General features: G+C 38.6%; 1 protein-coding gene across 1 annotated transcript; it reads left to right on the top strand.

Annotated features, from left to right (window-relative positions):
* Positions 1 to 5,073: 5,073 nt before the first annotated feature.
* Positions 5,074 to 17,163, top strand: ZFAND5 (zinc finger AN1-type containing 5). The gene is made up of 6 exons (XM_075210982.1): positions 5,074 to 5,300; positions 8,852 to 9,008; positions 12,089 to 12,200; positions 12,988 to 13,085; positions 14,393 to 14,518; positions 15,078 to 17,163. Exons 2-6 carry the CDS (start codon positions 8,861 to 8,863, stop codon positions 15,224 to 15,226), a joined length of 633 nt encoding a protein of 210 aa, XP_075067083.1. The 5' UTR covers positions 5,074 to 5,300; positions 8,852 to 8,860; the 3' UTR covers positions 15,227 to 17,163.
* Positions 17,164 to 21,069: the final 3,906 nt, after the last annotated feature.

Below are 21,069 nucleotides of genomic sequence, written 5' to 3'. Positions count from 1 at the left end.
TTAGGCGCCACAAGATTTCCGCAGCGCCGTACACAATACAAACAGTACACTATACAGGGTGAGACAGAACAAAACAATAAACAAAAATCCCAGTACGTCAGAACTCCAGGCAGGTAAAGCAATAAACACGGAGCAGAAGAACAGGTAGGGAGACAGGAGGGAAGAGGGCCCTGCTCATTTGAGCTTACATCCTAAGGGAGGGAAAACAGAACAGACACAAGGGAAGCCAGATGAGGCAAGGGAGTGAGCGAGTGGAGGAGGTGAAGGGGTTATACGGATGGTTGGTAGGCTTTAAGGAAGAGGTGGGTTTTTAGTGCACGTTTGAAGGAGCACAGAGTCGGAGAGAGGCAGATGGAACGAGGGAGGTCATTCCAGTGAAGGAGGGCTGCACGGGAAAAGTCTTGGATTCTGGAGTGGGAAGAGGTGATAAGAGTGGAGGAGGCGGCGATTATTGGCTGAGCGCAGGGAGCGAGCAGGAGTGTGAATGGAGAGGAGGTTAGAGATATAAGGGGCAGTAGAGTTAGAGAGAGCCTTGTAAGTGGAGGTGAGGAGTTTGAAAAGGATTCTGTAGGGGGAAGGGAAGCCAGTGTAAGGCGAGACAGAGAGGGGAGGCAGATGAGGAGCGGCGTGAGAGGAAGATGAGTCTAGCGGCCGCGTTAAGTACAGAGCGGAGGGGGGAGAGATGGGAGTGGGGGAGGCCGGTGAGGAGGAGGTTGCAGTAATCCAGACGGGAGATGATGAGTGCGTGTATGATGGTCTTGGTGGCATCCTGAGAGAGAAAGGGACGGATGCGGGCAATGTTGCGTAGTTGGAAGCGACAGGCTTGGGCAAGTGATTGAATGTGGGGGGCGAAAGAGAGAGAGGAGTCGAGGGTGACCCCCCGGCAGCGGAGTTGGGTGACAGAGGAGATGGTGGTGTTGTTGACGACATGTATGAATGATTATGTTTCACGGTGTACTGCGTACACTTGAATGTAATGTATCATGTGTTTTTTGTACCTTTATACAAATAAAGATACTTTTTCAATCAAAAAAAATCAGTATGTGATGTAGCAGGAATAGACTTCCTTTCAAAAATGGGTCATTCCACATCAAATCAACACATTTTTAGAAAAAAAAATCTAACTTACATTCTCTAATTTCAATTAAATTTGGTATAATAAATGGTGCCATGGGTGTAAAGAAAACCCCCAAATCTTAGGCTGATATGTACGCTGGTCTTAAAGTTATATGCCTTTAAAGCTGCAATTTGGGCAAGTATATTTTAAACATCATTTTATGGGCTTTCATATGATATAGAACACAGCAGTATGTTTCAATAAAAAATAAAATTGTAGAACTTTCAAAAGCAAAGATTTGATTTTCTCAAAAACCCATATTTTTACATTTTTGAAAAACATCTCAGAAATTGTTCATATTGTTGTTAATAAATCCCCAAAGTTTTATTTTTAAGGATCATGATGGTATCATCGGCTACAAGAGCTTTCATGTTAGACTGTTAAAATAATGAAAATGAGAACTATCTAGGCCTGTTTTTAATTTATCTCTTTAAACAATCCCTTTGGTGTATATTATATACATTGACACAGTATGTTAATACTGAAATATTTAAAACATTTGTTTTATTTAAACATACTGCTGTGTTACATATCATATGAAATTCCATAAAAAAGGGTTTAAAATGAGACTTTGCCCAACTCTCTAGCTCAATTAGGTGAACTACAAATGCAATTTAAAAATATGCTAAAAGCTAATTTTTCGTTAAAAATTGCAGCTTTAAAGACATATAACTTCAAAACAAATGTACATATTAGCCTTAATTATACCAAATTTCATTACAATCTGAAACGGTCAGTTGGAAACCCTGGGTTCATTTAATGTGGAATGACCCAAATACATTTCAAATATATTGGTGTCTAGAGAGGTTAGTACAATATTATTTATGAATATTTAATTTTATACTGAAGAGGAGAAAATCTAGGATATTATAGATTTTTGTGATATGTTCAACTGCCATGTAAAAATACATTAGAATAGAAACCCTGAGGCTTATCGGCTACATAATTGAATGTGGGGCTGAGTTTGGGAAGTAGGGATATTTATTAAATGGTGCAGTTTGGGCGGGAATATTTATTTAGTGGTTTATTTATTAAATGTGGATGCTATTAATTAAAGTCTGGGCTGATTGCAGGTAAGGAGGCCTAGTTACTAAACATGGGTGCTATTGATTTAAAGTCAGAGTTGGTGTGGGAGAGGGAGGATTAGAGTTCACTTATTGCTAGACTTTCCATATTTCATGAACCTATCAGTTTTATAAACAGGACCAAAACATTTCAGGATCCAGACAAGCAGCAACTGTGCATAAGACATGAGCAGCTGCAAGAACAGGTAGGACAGAGCAGTACAATCTGCCAACTGTCCTGGTTCTCGTGCAGCAGTCCCAATTTTGCGTGACTGTCCTGTTCAATTAGGACTTTGTCGCCAGTGTAGGGACAGTTAGGAGGTATGTCCTGCTTCACCCTCCTCTGCTCATGAATGACAAGCTGCATACAGAATTGCCCGTGTGTTTTAAGTGGGAGGGTAGGGGTTGGAGAGCAGCCTTGAGCTGGCTAAAAAAAAAAAGCCAGACATAAAAGAATGAATTAATTTATTATAAAATGATTTTAGTGTGCTCAGTTCAGCCAGCAAGTGGACAATAGCAGCAAGAGTCTTTATAAATAACTAAGTGTAAACAATATTTCATTATTATTATTATTGTGAGTTATTACACTCTCCTACGGGGCTACTTCTTAATGGCGACTGGCTGGCAAAAGTTCCTGAGAAAAAAACAATGTTTTATTACTGCATGTTACCACTTCTGGATAATGTAATACTATTTCTGGACACCTACTATACATATTGTCATTGACTGGCCAGTTGAGAAAATCCTAGTTGTTCATAATCAGTTAACAATCAGATCACTAGGAGTCATCTACAAACCACAAAATCTGTCAACCTGTAATGCTTCTTTATATGCGCAAGTGTACCTACTTGCCTGTCTACTGCATTCCAGGGTATACACTCACTTATCGGTCTTTGGAAACATCCCTCTAAAAGCGAACTGTTCCTATTTTTGTAGGTTGAAGGAATCTCAGGAAAATGCAACTGTAAATAGTCCAACCAACCACTACTTTAGGACCACATCATTTATTAATTTCACTGTTTCTCCTAAAATACTGCTTGACTGAACATCATTTAAGCCCAAATTAATGAGAATTAGAGGACTCTTTATTACATGTCTCTTTTGTGTTTTCAAATATTTTTATTACATTGCTCAAAGTGTACCTAGAAATGTTTTTTCCAACAGAAGTGTAAATCGATGGGGCAAAGTGGGTCCCATTACAACTCTGGGACCTCACAGGCGGCAGACAATTCAAGGTCTTTGACAGGAAGTGAAAAACTAAGCGTTCCTAAATGTGTCCTCTACACCCATTTATTGCATTAAAATAATCCTGTCTCACAAATTAAAATCTCATTTTAGCACTTCAGTGCACAGGTTGGTGCAAGAAATGCCCTTGTTCCACCCAACTCTTACCGTTAGTCACTGCAAACATTTGTACCACTGGAAACACAATGTTGGCCAGCAGATTCAAGTGCATTCCTGGCAAAATTAGGTACATGTAAGAAAAAGAAGGCGTATAAGATCACAAAAGTGCATTTCTGCTGTGATTTTGCACTTTTCCAATTCTTAAATGACTTTTACTGTGTATGATCATATTGAGGTGCAAGGGTGTAACTACTATTGGTGCAGGGGTCTCAGCTGCTATGGAGTCCACAGCTGTCTATGGAGATTGCTCTTTACTAAATAAGCAATCCGCTAACAACTAGATATTTGTACAAATATGATTATTGCATATTTGCTATAGTCAAATCATTCAGCTATCAAACTGTTCTTGCAGAAACACATACATCAATATCCATGTGTGCCCTACTATACGGTCACCAGTCCTTATCAGGTGGTCGGTGACTAAAGCTGGGTACACACTACACAGTTTTCATCCAATAATCAGCCGACATACGACCGCTCGTTCAAAAGTCGGGTCAGTGTGTGCAGTGACTCGATGGTCGAAAGTCTGCCCAAATGGACGATTGTCGCCTCATTTGGTTGGTCGTACCGTTTAATATTTTCGTTCCAATCTCGTTTCCGCTGTGTAGTGTGTATAAACTTCCGACCAATCCACAACAGTGAGTACGAAATTACAGTCATTGCTCACGACAACATGGCTGTAAAAAGTCGCTAAAGGGACGTCCGCTCTTCCCTTTATCGTCCTAAACAAGGCTAGTGTGTATGCAGTCCATGGACCGAGCGATCAGACCATCGATCGCATGTAAAATCGCTCGGCATAAAAAGTTGGTTGAAATTTCTGTAGTGTGTACCCAGCTTAACAAATGAAGACAGCATGGGGGGGTTATTTCTTAAAAAAAAATACTTACTAAACATCCTTTGGAAACGGCAATGTACTCAACCTACTCAAGACATTTTTAGTTTTGCTTTAAATTATACTATAACGAGTTTTTGTAAACCACATTGTATCCCTGGATTATTTTATGGAAACAATTACCTAGTATCGACATCAGCATTTGTTTCAGACATACAGATCTTAGATCAATAATCCACATAAATGATTCTAAAACACAAACAAAACACTGAAGTCTCCACTAGGGATAACACATGACATTGCATTTTTCATGTCCAACAGTAGAGTTAACGGGAGGGCTGTACAGGAAGCTATTACCATACTGAAACCAGACAGAATGAGAGTGTAAAACAGCCGCCCTGATAGTCAAGCAGGAGAGACAGCTGTCCACCATGACTAAACCGTGACGATACCATGTTGTAAGAGACAAAAACGTGCCGTGGAGGCCCTGCGCCCCCGGGTACAACAGTCAGCTGGCTCCTGATTGGCTGAGACGCGCCAGGTGATACGTAGAGCCTGGCTGCTGGATGAGTGGGAGGGAGTTTCGCCTCCGTCGGCAGCAAAGTTGGCCCCGCCCCCCCGGCGGTGTATAGACACAACGCTCTCACACAGTCATACACAGGAGAGAGACACTCGGGGGCGAAGTGATCGCGCACGTACTACTGGAGCTGCGGGGACACGGGTGGTTTCCGTGGCGGATCCAGCGGAAGAGGACGGGATTATACAGCGACGCTACAAGGATTTAACGTCACACTCGGTGTTATTATTATTACTCTCCGCCAACAAAGGAGAGGACCCCTGTGAGAGACACTCCGCTGCCCGCCTGTGGCTTCAGTCCGAAAATGTAAGCGAGTCTGGGGGTAGGGGGGCACTTCTCTTATCAGTGGGGGGGGGGGGGGGGAAATTATGTGCCGTGTCTGTGTGTGCTGGCAGCACGGGGAGCGCCTTATATGGCGACACAGCCTGGCCGAGGGGGGAGGAGAGAAGGGGGTTCTAAATAGTTCCTCACTCTGGGTAAATAACCCCGCACAGTAACTTATGGGGGGGAGGAGGGCAGTGCTCCTCCAAGGCTGCCCTGGCTCATGTCCTCTCCCCCTGTACCGTAGAGCTGTGTGTCCTGCCGTGCCCTCTTGTGCCCTGTACAATGGGCTGTGGAAGTGTCTTACAATGACTCAGTGCTTTTGCACAGGCCTCTGTTCTCGCACAGGCCTCTGGTGCCTGGGGGAGGAAGACAACTGAGAGGGGCTGTGAGGAGGAGGAGGAGGGATAAGAGGGGAGGGGATAACGACATCTTAAGCTCTTCCAACTCCCCGTCCCCGTGTTATTTTTCTGCCCTGGGCTTCCTGTCTCCATGGTGGAGATGGTTCTGCCTTCTTTGTCTCCAGTTTCAGGCCCCTCCTCCTCCTCTTTGTGTCCAAATCCTGCTACTTCAGGACGTGTGTCCTACCCCCCTCTAAACTGCAGCCTCCAGTCCTTGCCCCACTTTCATAAAGTGTTTCCCTGGCCTGGGAGGTGATCTGTATTGTCTTAGTGTTTTCTGCTTATTTTGTACTACTCCAGGTTGGTTGCTAATAGGCATCGTGACCATTTATAAAATGGCTGCTAGTAAACTGCAATAGCTTATTTAGTTATTGTGAGAGTTAATGCTTCATCTCGTTTTAACAATCCGTTGTAGAATGGCACTTTTCCTTTTGATCTGTTGTGAAAATCGGCTGCTTTGTTGGCCTATCAACAACTGATATCTATCATTATGACCTACTTATACAACAATATCTTTATGTTCAATGCTAAATACAACACACCTAAACTATATGTATCTTTGTGAATCTGTCCTAAGGCTACTTGTGTAACCTTGCTGCCTCATATCCAGGCAACTTGTGTAATTTAACTGACTCGTGAAGAAAACACCTTTGATAAGTTTATTTTATCATACTAAACTAATCCAGTTTCCCAGAGAGTTGGCACATCACTATTTACTGTCCTTATTTTGCGTAACTTGTTCTACAAGTTCTTGGGATGTCTGTTTAAGGTCAAGGAGGTTGTCCCAAAGTTTGGTGACGTCAGTCACCAGCAAAACAAAGGTACTTTTTGTTTATGACTTGTACAAGTGTTTATTATGCAACAAATCAGTACCTACAGGCAAACTTTTTTTTATATTCCCATTTAAAGACGATACGTAGTTTCTAAAACAAATGCAAACATATATATTGAGTGAGTCCTCAAACGTTTGGATTAATCCAGATCAATTTAAGGAGTTATGGTGGCTTGAATCCTTGACCTTTGTACAATGCCAGAAGCATACATTGAATTACATGTGTGCCTTCTAGTTCGGAGAGGGAGGCAATATAATGCCTACTTGATTAATCATCTGTTTGTTCTGATAGCCCACCATTAAAATTGTGACCTCTGTTGGCAATCTGTGGTACAGTGATCGTAGTTACTTATCCTTGCTGTGTAGGAGTTAGCAGCATCTAAGTTATAAATAGCAGCTGATTTCAGAGGCCTCTGTTGACTAGGTTGTGTGTGTCTGAGCCTGCAGATCAGCCAGCCTGTCACATTACAGTCTTGTGACAGGCGGAAGCTAATGTACCCACCCCCGTGACCTAAGCTTCTGAGAAATATTAAAACAAGAAGGGAGAGTCATGTTATTGCAAGCTGTTTTCCACTAAGAGGGTGGTACTGACCATGCAGAATGCAAGGGTGACCATGTTGGTGTATTTAGCCTATAAATACTGGCATGTTCTCAGGCCACTGTATGGCTGTTTTTAAATACCTGGCACAATAACTCACTGGGTTTGGTTTTTTTTTTCTTCCCTGAACCCCACCTCAACAATGTGGCTTTTGACATAAAATATGCTGGGTGGAGATAAGATCTTGTATATTAGTTGTGGATTTTTTTTTATTTTTTTTTCAGTTAATTGAAGCTTAAGATACCTGTACATTAGATGCAAATATATCATTTCAGTAATGAGCTTGCTATGTTTTTTGTTTTGGGGTGTATGTATATCAGTCCAGTGTGTTATGAGTCACTTTGCTTCATAATGGCTTCTATTTATATCGCTGAGGCAGCAAAGAACCCTGATTTTTATTTTTTGGCCTTCTATTATCTTAACAGAAATGCAATGTAAACACTGGTATTTTCCTGTATTGCAACAGGCATAAATCAACTAGTCTGCCTTATACTTTAGTAGATGGTTGTGGAGATAAATACATATTTGCACTTGTTTTAAAGTGAAACATAGACTTTACCTTCGTGCCTCATATGTTGAAGTTTTTGAAACAATTTAGACTTATTTTGCAATAGTTTTAAATTAAATACATTGGTTACTCCCTTCCATAAGATTCACAATTTTCTTTTATATTCATTGTACACCTTTCTTAATATTCTGCTTGAAGTGAGTAACTTACCAAACCAATTCATTTTAAGTAACTTCTTAGGTGACTGAGGTCGTATAACAGATAAAATGGAGTTATGTTTCTCATGTAGCAATATTGCAGTGTCTGTGACCCAAATATCCCTTGCAATTCAATCAAAAACATTTTTATGTTAAGCATGTTGGTAAACTTTGTCGGTTGCCTTCGTCCTGTGTCATCCATCAACCAACTGTGCTAACGGACCCTGGTTATGCCAGAAGTTGTTCAATTACTCTGCCTGAGCAGCTGTAAGAACCTCGCATCAAATTTGGTCATCTATACACGTGACCAAATGCGTTGAGGCTGAGCAAAATAATTTTAATTTTATCTTAAACTTTATGCACTTAATAAAATTGTTGTGAAAACTGAGTTTGCCATGAGATTGTGTACAATTTTGATAGCTGAGTGCATGAAATTGTCTGTACTCTCCTACAAATGGCGACCTGATGTTTCAGTAGTTTTAAAATAGGACTTCTGTTCTTCAGAAATAGGAAATTTAGTGTCGATAGAAAGTGTGATTCGTACCACCCCAAAACATAACACAAATTCCCTCCTCTCTGACAAGACATGGCAAATGTTTACACAAGCATTTGTGAACGTAGCTAGTACCCAGTTTTAAGAATATTTGTAGGTCAACAAGCCAAATATGCACCTGTTATACACATGTGGTAAGACACTCAAGAAAAGCCAAAGCTGAGTACGTAGAGTGACACTTATTATGCGGCCATGCCACAAAGTAGTCCCTGATCTGCTGGGAAATATGGGAGTTGTAGTTTAAGAACAGGTTTTTGAGGTATTTTTTTTCATTCCATTATTAAATGTTTTAATTATCTTCCTAGTTTAAATAACTACTAAGATGACTAAAATGGCCTTGCATCAGTCAAGAGTAGTCAAGTGACGTGTGTATGTATTTGGTTCCTGCAATCGATTTTGGCCGCATTCCATTTACTAATGCTGAATCTTTTCTGGTTCTATTTACAGCATAGAAAAATGGCTCAGGAGACAAACCAGACTCCAGGACCTATGCTGTGCAACACAGGATGTGGCTTTTATGGAAACCCTAGGACAAATGGAATGTGCTCAGTGTGCTATAAAGAACATCTTCAAAGGCAGAACAGTGGCAGGATGAGCCCAATGGGTAAGTTGTATGTGTTTTTAAGTTGGACCACCCCTTCACACATTTTAAATTGTCAAACTACTGTGGCAATATATTTCAACCATATATAAAATTGCAGTCTGTCACATTCATGTTTCTTTGTGAATCCAATTAGTTTTTGAAAAAAATGAATGTTCATCTTGGCATAATGCATAGCTGGAGAAAGTGCGTTCCTCCTTATATATATATATATATATCGGTATACCAGGTTTAACATGCTCTACCTGGTGAGGACATTACCTCAAACTGAGTCACTCTCTTGTCAGTCAGAATGCAACTGTGCCAGTTCATATTTATATCAGGTAAAGTTAGGAACACTTTTATTCCAATAAATTCATTCGCTACAGTTTTAGTGTCTCTTAAACATCATATAGGTTTAGCTGATTTTTATGTTTGCATTAGGATATTTGTATAGAAGAGATGATTTATTATTCTAAGTAAGATAGTGACTATGGTCACACCTTCTTGGTAGTGGTCAGTGTTTAGGCCTGATATCTGGTGGCCTACCCCATTTCTCTGTTCTGTACATTGTATTTAGCTGTTGTGGGCCCACCTTCTGCAGACCCATAAAATGAGCTTTTCTGTCAAATGCCAGCTCATCAGGAGTATGGTCTTGGCATATGCCTCCTACCTTGCTTACTAGACCTATGGAAGTATACTCTGGGCATTTGCTCATGTAATGGTAGCAGAGCCTAGCTGTACTTCATTACATTTATTGTATTCGTAGAAGACCTCTCCTGTCCAATATGGGGGAGACAAGGCTGATCTTTCTACCAGCTTAAGTTTGCAAGACTTCAAAACCTGGCACCCCAGTGCTGTGGTGTTATGTTGGCATGTACGTGTAATTGAAAACAGCCGGCCAGGTTAAAATACATACATGTCATTCTTACCTCCATTGCCTGTTTGTGTTCTTTTGGTGAGGGTGGTATTATATGCATTCAGGCATAATCTTTAACTTTCTTTGTTTTCTCCATAAAGCTCAGTAATCAGGGCTAGTGTATTTCTCCATTTCCCTGTCCAAAACGAGAATGGATGGATGGGGGGGGGGGATATAAAATGTGCACATTGCTTTTCAACTATAGCTCATGTAAAATCTTCTAATCTTAATGTTGTAGTGTTACTTTGGAGAAACTGGTCTTAAAGCAACATTTGAGAACTGTTTTGTGACATTCAGTCTCCAGACAGTGTAGTGTCTGAATACAGTGTCGACTAATTCCACATTAATCTTACGCGGAAAAGCTGATGGCTGCAGATCAGTACTTTGTTTGTAAAGGAACCAGAATACTTTAGACCCCTTAGACTCCCTAGAGAGATCTTGTAGAAAAGATATACTTTGTTTATAAACTTTTAATTGTAAAGTTATGGGTATGTCTTCCATGACAGTGAGGGATAATTATAAAAATGCAGTCTGCTAAATCATAAGTAGACAGAATGCTATTGGATAAAGACGCTTCTTCCCATTTTAACATTCTAAAAATATTGTTCTGTTTGTTAATGGAATCAGTCTCTCTCCTATCTGTAACAAATGGAGGAGGTGCCAGTTCAGTTCCAATTCACAAGCATAAACCAGCCTGTTTAATTATAATTGTTCCATATGACATGAAAAGTTCACTTGCATTTGTGTTTTGATTACTTAATGTTTGTTCATGGGTGCTTAATGGGCTTTATGTAGGATTGGGATGTAGTGTCTCAAAGTTTCTGAAAATCAGAAATGATTACAGCTTTTTACTAATGTCCTACATGATGACTGAGCACTTGTTTCCTGCATTTGGTATATGATTGTGTTTTAGATTGGTATGACATATAATTGTAAGCAAAATGTCTTTCATCACGGAAAATGGATCCCATGCCTGTGTATATATTTTATTTTCCACTCCAGTTTTTGAGTTTCAGTAGGCCTGTATAATGTCTTGTCCTAAAGCTTGCATTTATACACACTCCCATATAACCTTTGACAATGGAGCCGGTAAAACATATCAAGTGTAGTGAAATTTTGCATATGTTTTACAAATGTCTGTAGTGTCAATAGTCAAAAAAGGCTTCTTTTCCTCACTGTTGTAATCCCTTTTATTTTTATTTTACTTTTTTCTTCAAACTGCAGCTTCTTTCATTGAAGTGGGATGCAAGGAAAATGACAAACTAAGATTCCACACACTATCAAACTGAACACTATGCTGCTAATGTACAATTGCAAAGCTCTCCATATGTAAAATGTCATCAAGGGTATCCTTGTCTGAATGCAGGCCCAACTTATTTTATATAATGCTAGCCACTGCTGGATATGAAAAACAGTTAAAGTATTAATAATCTCAACACCAATTTAATAGAAAAATATGTAAACTGCACACATTTTACTGTGATGTATGTGGGATATGGTTTGTGTGGGTTCCCTCCCCTGCCCCAATAATGCATGTGTGGGGGAGAATTTTATTTAGTAAGCACAGCATTTCTCCATTGTGGTATGGTCATCATACACACATTCTTTCATTAATTTCTTGTTGCATAAATATATACAAAGGACAGCCTAGGATTTCTTAATTTGAAATATGCAGCAGAACATGTGTTGTTGTATATGTACACAATAGAAATACAAATCTACCCCAAATTGTGACACAAAGTGAAATAGTATACCTCACAAAATTAATGTATTGCTTCTGTTCATTTTAGATGGTGGTAATTTGAATATATCTCATGTTTATAACCCTGCCCTGATGGTCTCTTGTCTACATTGTTAATGATGTCACCAGGTTGACACTATTGTTTATGGCGTTTAATGATTGTGCATACATAAGCTAATGACTTTGTCTTTTGTTTTTTGAAAGACACATGGTTTTGTGTTTACTGTAAATGGGACTAGTGTTCTGGACAGGGCGATATTCATTTGAATGCACTAAATGCAAAAAACAAGAAATTGCAATGCATTGAATAGACCAGTGTACAAACTATAGACCTTCTATACATATATGTTAAGGAAGACCTGTGTGCGAAAACTGCTAGTGGGTGTTCTTTACTAGCATTGAGGTGAAGAGTGTGAGTTTTTTTTTTTTTGCTTTTTTATTTAGGAGCAGCCAGTGGTTCAAGTAGTCCTACGGCAGAATCTGCAACCCTACAGAGAGTAGAATCTGCACTAAACAACTGTGAAAGTGATGTTGGCAGCCAAACTGACAAATTAAGGTAAATGAAGACTGCAATTACATTCTCCACCAGTGCGAAAACCTGAGTTTACTGGTGAATAGAGGCTCAAACAATCATGTTTTGGCTACATTCACCAAATTGGCACCAGCTGAACACCATTGTATAGAGCGACTTGATGTGTATTGTGTGCTTGTTTGTGCTGTAAGAAATTCTGGTCACATCAAATGTAGTGTAGTATGCATTTCAGGGGCGTGGTGCATGTAAGAGTTCAGATGGTGCATTTGCAATAGACGTTGGTGATCTTTATAATAAACCCGCTCCAAACACCTTAAACACCACTAACTGCACAACACATAGAACATGATCATGTGTAAGCCTTAAAAGCCCTTCATTCAAGCTTCCTATAGTTAAGTTAGTGTGCATTTTTTTTTTTTCTACTCCTCCCATGGGGTATTTTGTCTGGCAGTATTTCACTTTCTTAGATATTCTATTCTTTTTTTTTTTTTTTTTTTTTATCTGTTAAATTAGGAAATGCTGTTACATTTTCAAGCATTCTAACATAAACTTTCAGCTAGCTACATATATCACAGTACATTTTAGATATACTCTGATTATGGGTAGTCTGTCTAGCCATATACATTAAATGCCCCTTTTCTGCTGTCTTCTAGGTAGACTTATGGGTCAGTTTATGTAGAGTAATGTGTTCTTGCATCAAATTGTTACCACTTTGTAAAGTCAGTATAGTTTTTGTGTGTGTGTACCGTATATGTGTGTATTTATTTTACACAAAGGAATGAATGATACTATGGCCTCTTCTTGTATTTAGAAATGTGACTGCCTTACCTGTAACTCAACAAATGACAGAAATGAGCATTTCGAGAGAAGACAATGCAACCTCTCCAAAAACCGAAACCTCAGAGCCAGGTATGTTGTATCCGCAATGGGTAAATGTAATATCTAACACAGTCTTTAGTCTTTATACTATTTTGTCTTTAAATACTAATACGTTTTAAAGGGTACTATACTTTATATTTTTATAATAAACCTTTTTCAACTTTCCTGTGAAAGATATTTCAAAGTGTGTAACCACAGCAAAATATTTGAAACCATGTTTTTACATCAGTCTTGTTGGTAGTTTAACTACTGGGTGGTCCATAACAAATAAACAATGTGACTACTAAATCATAAAGGAAAAAAGTTTATAATGTTACAGCTGTAAACGAATGAGCAAAGGTAAAACACTTTTACTGAAATATTAAAATAGAATTCATGCTTTTCAGTACAATTTAAAACTTGTCTACTTTAGACTACTCTAGCATTTGAGATTCCTTCCATATATAATATCCCATTGCAGGAGGAACAGGATGCAGGAGCTCTTGATATGCTATTTAAAGCAATGCCCTTGAGTTCTGACTACTTTACTGTGAGACACACAATAGTGCAAACAAGGGGGTCACACACTCCCAGGACACAGTGCCAGTTGAGCACTTAGGCCTTAGGCCAGTGGTAATGTACATTACCCCAAATGGGTTAAAAATGAAATTCCTGGGAGTAATGTTGCCGATTCACATGTTGGATTGTAGACCCCTTCAAATGTGAAATTGCTGTTGTGCCAGAAGAGTCTCAAGGGTTGGCAGAGGCACTTCTTGAGCTTCAATGCTATAATGAAGCACGTATTGCATTTGAAAACAAAGCAGATCTGTCATATTTTTGGATGTCAACAGCTGCAAAGGCACATTGCACATGAGGAGACAGTCAAAAAGTTGCTGCCTTTTGCAACAACCTACCTTTGCGAACAAGGATTTTCCACTTTAACGAACATAAAAAGAAAGCCGAGAAATCGATTGGACGCTGAAGACTGTATTCAAATTGCTGACATCAAAATGCCCCAATATTGATGCTGTCGTATCAAAAATGAAGCAACATCATTTCTCCAAAACCTGAAGTTTTGAAGTTGAAGCCTTCAAAGAAATTTTGAATAGATTCAATAAAATTTTGAATTCCAATAATTAATAATATATAAATTCCTTCCTTTCAAATCAAGGGGGATTTTGACAGTAAGCTTCATATACCTTCCCTTATGACAATAACTTCAGGTTGTAGAAAATTTTCTAGCAAACACCAATGTCTGTTTTGGTTGAGTGGTGGTGTTTTGTTTTTCCCATTACTTGGGGTATTTATTCCTGGTTAACATCATATCTGCATTATTGTTTTTTACTCTTAATTTTCAGTTGTGACTCAGCCAAGTCCATCAGTATCTCAGCCCAGCACATCCCAGAATGAGGAAAAGGCACCAGAGCTCCCAAAACCAAAGAAAAACAGGTGTTTCATGTGTCGGAAGAAGATTGGTCTTACAGGTAATTGTTCTGTACATGTAACTTTTTGAATTAGAAACTGGCATTTGTAGGAACTTTATACTAATTATTTGTAAGTCTTCTACTCAAAACAAGGAAAAAGTGTTCACAAGTGTTGTATTCATTTATTGTTAGCTAGGGCCAAAGAAATTGTATGCACCTGCCACACTCAAATGGAACAGTGCTGTTGATTATGGGAAATGGCTATCGGAAAAATAAAGGAAATCCCTTTTATGTGTGAGGATTGGATTTTAATTAGTGCCTTACGTTTGATACTGTCAATGTTGTAAGGTTTAGTACTGTAGAATACATGATACCGGTTACTTCCCTGCAATAGTCCAGAATGAATAATGCTGCACAGCATCTTGAAACGCGTCTGAATTATATCATGTAGGGACTATAATTATCTGAATTATAGTGCCTACAGGTTAAATATGTTTGCCTGGTTCTGACTGTTAAGTCTGTGTTTTTGTTTTTCTTTTATTGAAAAGGCTGTTTATGTGGTTTTGGTAAAAAAAAACAAAAACTTTATTTCTAATTGCATGTACACTCTCTTCCGCAGGCTTTGACTGCCGTTGTGGGAATCTGTTTTGTGGACTTCATCGTTACTCTGACAAGCACAACTGCCCTTATGATTACAAAGCAGAGGCTGCAGCAAAAATAAGGAAAGAAAACCCTGTTGTTGTGGCAGAAAAAATTCAAAGAATATAAACCGCAATTTGTGAAGACTGAATTTTATTTTTATTTTATTTTTTTGGTTCTGATTTTAATATATCCTAGGGAAACATTAAATAGCAGATGCATGTTCATTTCTTTCTGATGTTATCCAGAGTTTTGTTTGTTTTTTGTTTTTTATTTCAATTTTAGGTTGTTTGAGTGTGTTTCAGACTAAATCGGATGAATAGTTGATACAGCCCTTTACCATTTTTGTGTTCCTGAGTTCTCGGACCATGGACTGATCAGCGCTGGCCTACACCTTTTTTGTTAATTGAATGCATATCTGACTGGGGAAATGTTACCAAGTGAATGTGCCAAAATGTAGGCTTAAAAATCTGCATGCCTGCAACAGATATTGTGCTTGTAGTACAGAAATTGACCACAAATGACTAAGTAACATGCCTGATAAATGAACCTGGTTTGCCAGAAAGTCTCCTATATGCACCATAACAAACTGTATTTTTGTTGTCTTTTTTTTCCTCACTATACCGAACTGTCAGTTGATGAATGACCAGTATCTGATTTGTCACTCTTCTTGCATCAAAAGCATTGAAAACACTCTTGCAGGTTATTTTGCATGGTATACATGGCTTTTTCAGATATCTTTCATGTTTTGTCCTTCTATTTACAAATATGTTGCCTTGTTTTAACACTTCAAAATAGTGAGCATTACTCTGGTATTTGAATTGCAATGTTTTAGTTGAATACATGGCACCCAGATTGTTTTGCTGGTTGTTTGGTTGCAGTGGTTCCAACATTCAGCAGTGATTCAGCTTATTATTTCTGTGAAAGTTTGTTGTATTAGATCAGCTGCTCAATTTCTTCTAAGATCCCATTTTGACTTCAGGGAGCTTCAAATGTTGGTTGGAAGATCACATCCTATATTATATTTTAAAGCTCTTGAAACTGAATTGCACGTTCTAATGAACTAATACAGCTGTGCTCCTGCAAGATTTTGATGCATTATTCGTTTCCTTGTGAACCCCACTGTGCCTTTTTGTCTCTGTAGTATTTTGTACTTACAGTTAGAGGCAGCCAGGAAATAGCGCCAGGGTGGTTTGCATGTCCTCTTGCACATAATCCCAATCCATATCCTGATGGAGCCATAGCTGTAATCCTTGGGACAAGGGCTTCATCCTCAGCGTTCTCAGTAAATCAATTTATACGCATTTCTTCCCCCATCCCCCTTTTATTTGGTAAGGTAATCTAGGAAATGGCTTTTACCCATTAATGGAGGTTTTACAATGTGATTCAATTGCACAGTTTTGCTTGAAAACCATACCTTACTTAGCTGCTGTAGATCCATTTTCTTAACAGGTTGTGTGCGTGTGTAAATGTTTTTTGTTCTTCCATAAGTGCTACCAGGAACCGCAATGGGGGCTGCTCACCTTTCTAGTTTTTCAATTGTACCTGGGTGTAGGACTGTAATTGTCTTTGGTTTTATTGCATGGGCTGCATTATCTACAGCTTTGTACAAAAAACTACTCTAGAAAAGACAGTAAACTTCACTGATGCTTGTCTGGTAATATCACTTCTGTGTTATAATGGAAGGTTTGTATGAAAATGTGTTTGGTTTTTTTTTGGTTTTTTTTTTTTTCCTCTTCCTCATTTTTCTTTTTAGACAAAAGTACAATTTTTAGAGTAGTGTTGTGGTATTGCCCGTTCTCAACTGTAAATAGTTATGTATGTTCACTCAGCCTCACTTATAAAACAAAAAACAAAAAAAACTATTGTGTTTGTCCCCAGTTCATTATATTCTTTCCAAGCATCAGAATTTTTGCTTTTAAACCTTTGTATTTCTGTTCTGAGTTACTAGATATGCAAATGTGTACAGATAGTTCATATTTATGTATTGCACATAATCATGCTATTCAGCATTTATGCTATATTGTATTATGTAAATAATAAAAAATTATGTACAGAGGGAATTATTTTTGTGGTATTGACTTGTTTTTTTTTGTCTGCAAATCTTCCATATTGGGGATTTTATTTGTGGCATCCCAACTCTAATCCAGACCTGGAGAGCAGACAGATGGCAGTTAAAGACCCTGCTTTTGTAACATTTACATGTCTGTGACCAATTGGCATAATATTGCACAGAGGATGATGCCCAAAAACCGTTCTGTTTTGATTTTGGCTTTAGTAATGTCGAAGGGTTCTACCTCTGCGCTTAGCTGCAAATTTCTGGAGACTTCGTTGGTGGCATGATTTATATCCTTCTGTCTCCTCTTTCTCCTGGAACTGGCAGGCAAACTTCCAGGTATTGTATCCATGGATAGAAATGTCCATTTGCTTACAGTCATCGGCATACAGATATCTTTGTGACACTGCAGTATCAATATTTCTATATATCTTGCACACTTTTTAATGCACCCATGTTTTCTCTCTACTCAACTTTTAAAAAGACGCATGTGCGCAGTGAATATATCCACTTTGGATTTTTCTCCATTTATGTGATCAGTGTTTTGCTGTGTCTCAAAAACTTCAAGATTCCAGAAAAATTACAAAATACCCATTACAATGTGAACCACTGGGCTTGCTTAACTTGTAAGTTGCAGTTGTAAGGACAGTTCTTGGCATCTGTGTCGTATTGGTACTAGACCGTTTTGTGTTAACTTCATCTTTTTATTTAATTATTAATGGGCAAAGCTTTCTACAAAATTAATTTTAAGTTTTGGCTTTCAAAACAAGTGTTACGAAGTAGATAGGTTTGTGTGTTGTATGTCTAGCCATGGTGCAATGAATAGCCTGAAACTTTGTCCCAAATTCCTTATTTTCGCCCATTTTCCTAATCACTACTGAAGGATCAGTCAAAGGTCCATTTTGGATTTGAATTCACCTAATCCACGAAAGGCAAGTCTCCATACATCTCTTAATCGCAGAAATCATTGATTTGAGTTGTGACATGTAGACCAGGGGAATATATTAATAGGAGATTTGCAGAATTATTAATGAAATCTCGCACCTTTCAGGTAAGCTGAATGCCTGAAAACTAGGGAGATTCCTTATTCATTTCAAAGGACAATGCCTTTAAATGAGCTCTCTTTTCTGACATTTGCCCATTCAAATGAATGTGAAAAACCTTGGTGCTTCAGCTCTACATACATATATTATTTGAATATAGATAATCTATGGCAATTTTGGATGTAATTAAAATATATATTTTCATTTTTGAGAACGATGAACAAAGGAATATATTTGGTGTCTTGGCTTTTAGTTAAATTTGTGAAGTGTCTTTTTGGAAAAATAAAAATCTGCGTTCTAGCTAGTTAAGTACTGTGCAAAAGGTATAATGGGGCTTTCTCTAAATGCTCAGGGCCAGCAAGCCATAGCAACCGGATCACTTGGAATCTGGAGGAAGGCACTGGGCAGTGTAATGCTGTTTAATAATGAGCAAGGAACTTGTCCTGAGAAAGCTGGAACTTCAAAAATGTTATCATTGTGCAGACATTTTAAAATTTGGTAATATTGGCAAATTCCGTAGCTCTTTACAATTGTGAACAAACAGTAATAAAACATTACTGGGTAAGACAGACAGACAGAGGTAAGAAGGCCCTGCTTGCAAGCTTACGATCTGAGAGAGTGGAAGTTTGATGCACGAGGGTGCTACATTTTGCATATTGGTCCAAGCTACAATGCAAAGGTAAATACTTTTTGGGCTAAAAGATTGTCACACAGCAATGTTGGTCACAAGGTTGTTGTCTTGTGTTAACTGTAGTGGGTGGCAATATGGTAACCTAGGGAGTTTAAGAGTGGTTGAGGAATATTATAAGCCTGCCTAAAAAGGTGGGTTTTCAGAGGATGCTTCAAAACTAGAAGAAAGTCCTGTGTGTGGGAGGGAATTTCCCAAGGTGGGTGCATTTCTGTAACCAGGAATGGGCGCATGTGATGAGTAGAAGAGACGCAGATCTTGTGCAGAACAGAGGTGTCGACTTGGGAGATCTTTTGAGACAAGTGAGGAGATGTATGTTGGTGCAATTTTGCTGATGGCCTTGTATGTCAGTACAATTTTATATTGGATTCATTACAAAAACAGGCCACCAATGTAGAAACTGGCAGGGTGGCTCAGTAGAGGAAGAATGATTTTCATTACATATCGATCTAGATCTGTGTGCAAAATAGATTGGAGGAGTAAGTTTGATTTTGGGAAGACAAGAAAAGAATGGAACTGCAATAATCAATGTGGGAGATGACTATGAATTGTTTTTCTTCAGTGTTTTGTGTGAGATACATGCACATATTTTGGAACGCTTTTTAGATGTATGCAACATGATATAAATATAGTTGATGTGGGGATCAAATGATAGTTGTGAGTCAAGGATTTGAGTTGGCGAGAGAACCAAGTTGAAATGGCAGAAAGATGGTCACTAACGAGGGACAGCAGCAATGGCGAGAGGTCCGGAGAGGAAAGATAATTTGTGTATCATCTGCATAGATGATACTGCAATCCAAAGGAGCTTGTTAGTTTTCAAAAAGAAAGGTGTAGATAAAGAATGCCCGAGGAGCTAGGACTGAGTGTTATGGTACTCCAACTGATAAAAGGCGTGGAGGTGGATCCAGAGAAATTGAAACAGAGCGATTATAGGTAGGATGAGAACCAGGATAGGACTTCATTGGTTTTGTGCCTTTTCAGAAGGCAATTTCCAGGACTGATTAATGTGAGTCTTGTCAGCTTCCAACCCCAGGCTGATTACAGACCCTTTAGGCCTGCGATTACCAGCACTCCCCATTTGTGATCTTCCTGATTTTGAAAAATGGTGTTCCTCCTTCCTGTTTGTATAGTTATAAAAGAAAACTGCAGGTACCCACTTGCAGTCGATAATGGTTGTTTAAAAATCCTTTACTAATAAAATTTGCACTTAACCTTAATATATTTGTATACATTTCAGAACAGAAGGTATTTGTTGTAAGGGTTTGACCATGAGGGACGACTTTTAAATTTCCTTTTTTTTTTTTTTTTTAATACGCAGCAGACACAATGTTTGCATTTCCAATGGATAATGCAACTTCTTTTAAACCAGCTCCACATGGCTGAACTAGCCTATTGACCCAAGTCCAGAATTTGGTTACATGATTGGGTGAACGAATTTGCCAGATAATATCGTTTGGAGCTCAGCATCATACAAATGACCACATAGGCAAATCGTGGTCTTCTGACTGGTTTACAAACCTGCATGAAAAATCATAAATTTGCTAGTTTTGGTGTTGCATGTAGTAATATGGTCCGGATATTTCTGAATATGATATTGTATGTGCGTAGTCAGCAATCGTTTTGTAGAAAATGGCTGATAGTGGTTTGCACTCAACTTCACAGCAGATTTGACTGCTTCTGTTAAAACTGCACTCCAAGATGGGAGTTATGTCTGTATAGTGGGGTGTGTGTTGGTGTGTCCAAGAAGAAATGTACACTTTATTCATTGCTGACAGTCTGGGTTTCTAGTTTGTCACGAACACAGTTTTGCTGCCTCTGCGTGAATCTGTCCTGTCTCCAATGCATATATGTGAGTTTTTTTATTTTTTTTTATTTTTGTAAGCAGTGACTAGTGTGTGAAAGAAGGAGGTGATTCCTAGCAAGAGAAACCAACTATGGTGTTGTACAGTGTCATCTGAGAGAGGTCTGAAATGTAATCTGAGCATACTGTTCCCATGCAACAGACATGAGCAAAGGTGCAGTCATTTTTAGAAATACAAAGTTCTGGTGATACAATCTTTGAATTCTGTATGTGTGTTGCTATTGCACTGAATGACATTCCACACTGTATATCTAAATTCTGAATTTTGCAGTGTTATAGTTTTATAAATAGACCTGGAACGATGATGGTATAAATTCATTCGGC

The sequence above is a fragment of the Mixophyes fleayi genome, chromosome 1 (genome assembly GCF_038048845.1).
Source record: "Mixophyes fleayi isolate aMixFle1 chromosome 1, aMixFle1.hap1, whole genome shotgun sequence".
Taxonomy (NCBI): Eukaryota; Metazoa; Chordata; class Amphibia; order Anura; family Limnodynastidae; genus Mixophyes; species Mixophyes fleayi.
This window is presented reverse-complemented; position numbering and strand designations above follow the sequence as displayed.

Excerpts from the sequence above, each read along its gene's own strand:
- ZFAND5 (XM_075210982.1), top strand. The coding sequence starts at position 8,861 with ATGGCTCAGGAGACAAACCAGACTCCAGGACCTATGCTGTGCAACACA. Across the intron at positions 13,086-14,392 it reads AACCGAAACCTCAGAGCCAG|TTGTGACTCAGCCAAGTCCA; the intron begins GTATGTTGTATC and ends CTTAATTTTCAG. Across the intron at positions 14,519-15,077 it reads GAAGAAGATTGGTCTTACAG|GCTTTGACTGCCGTTGTGGG; the intron begins GTAATTGTTCTG and ends TCTCTTCCGCAG.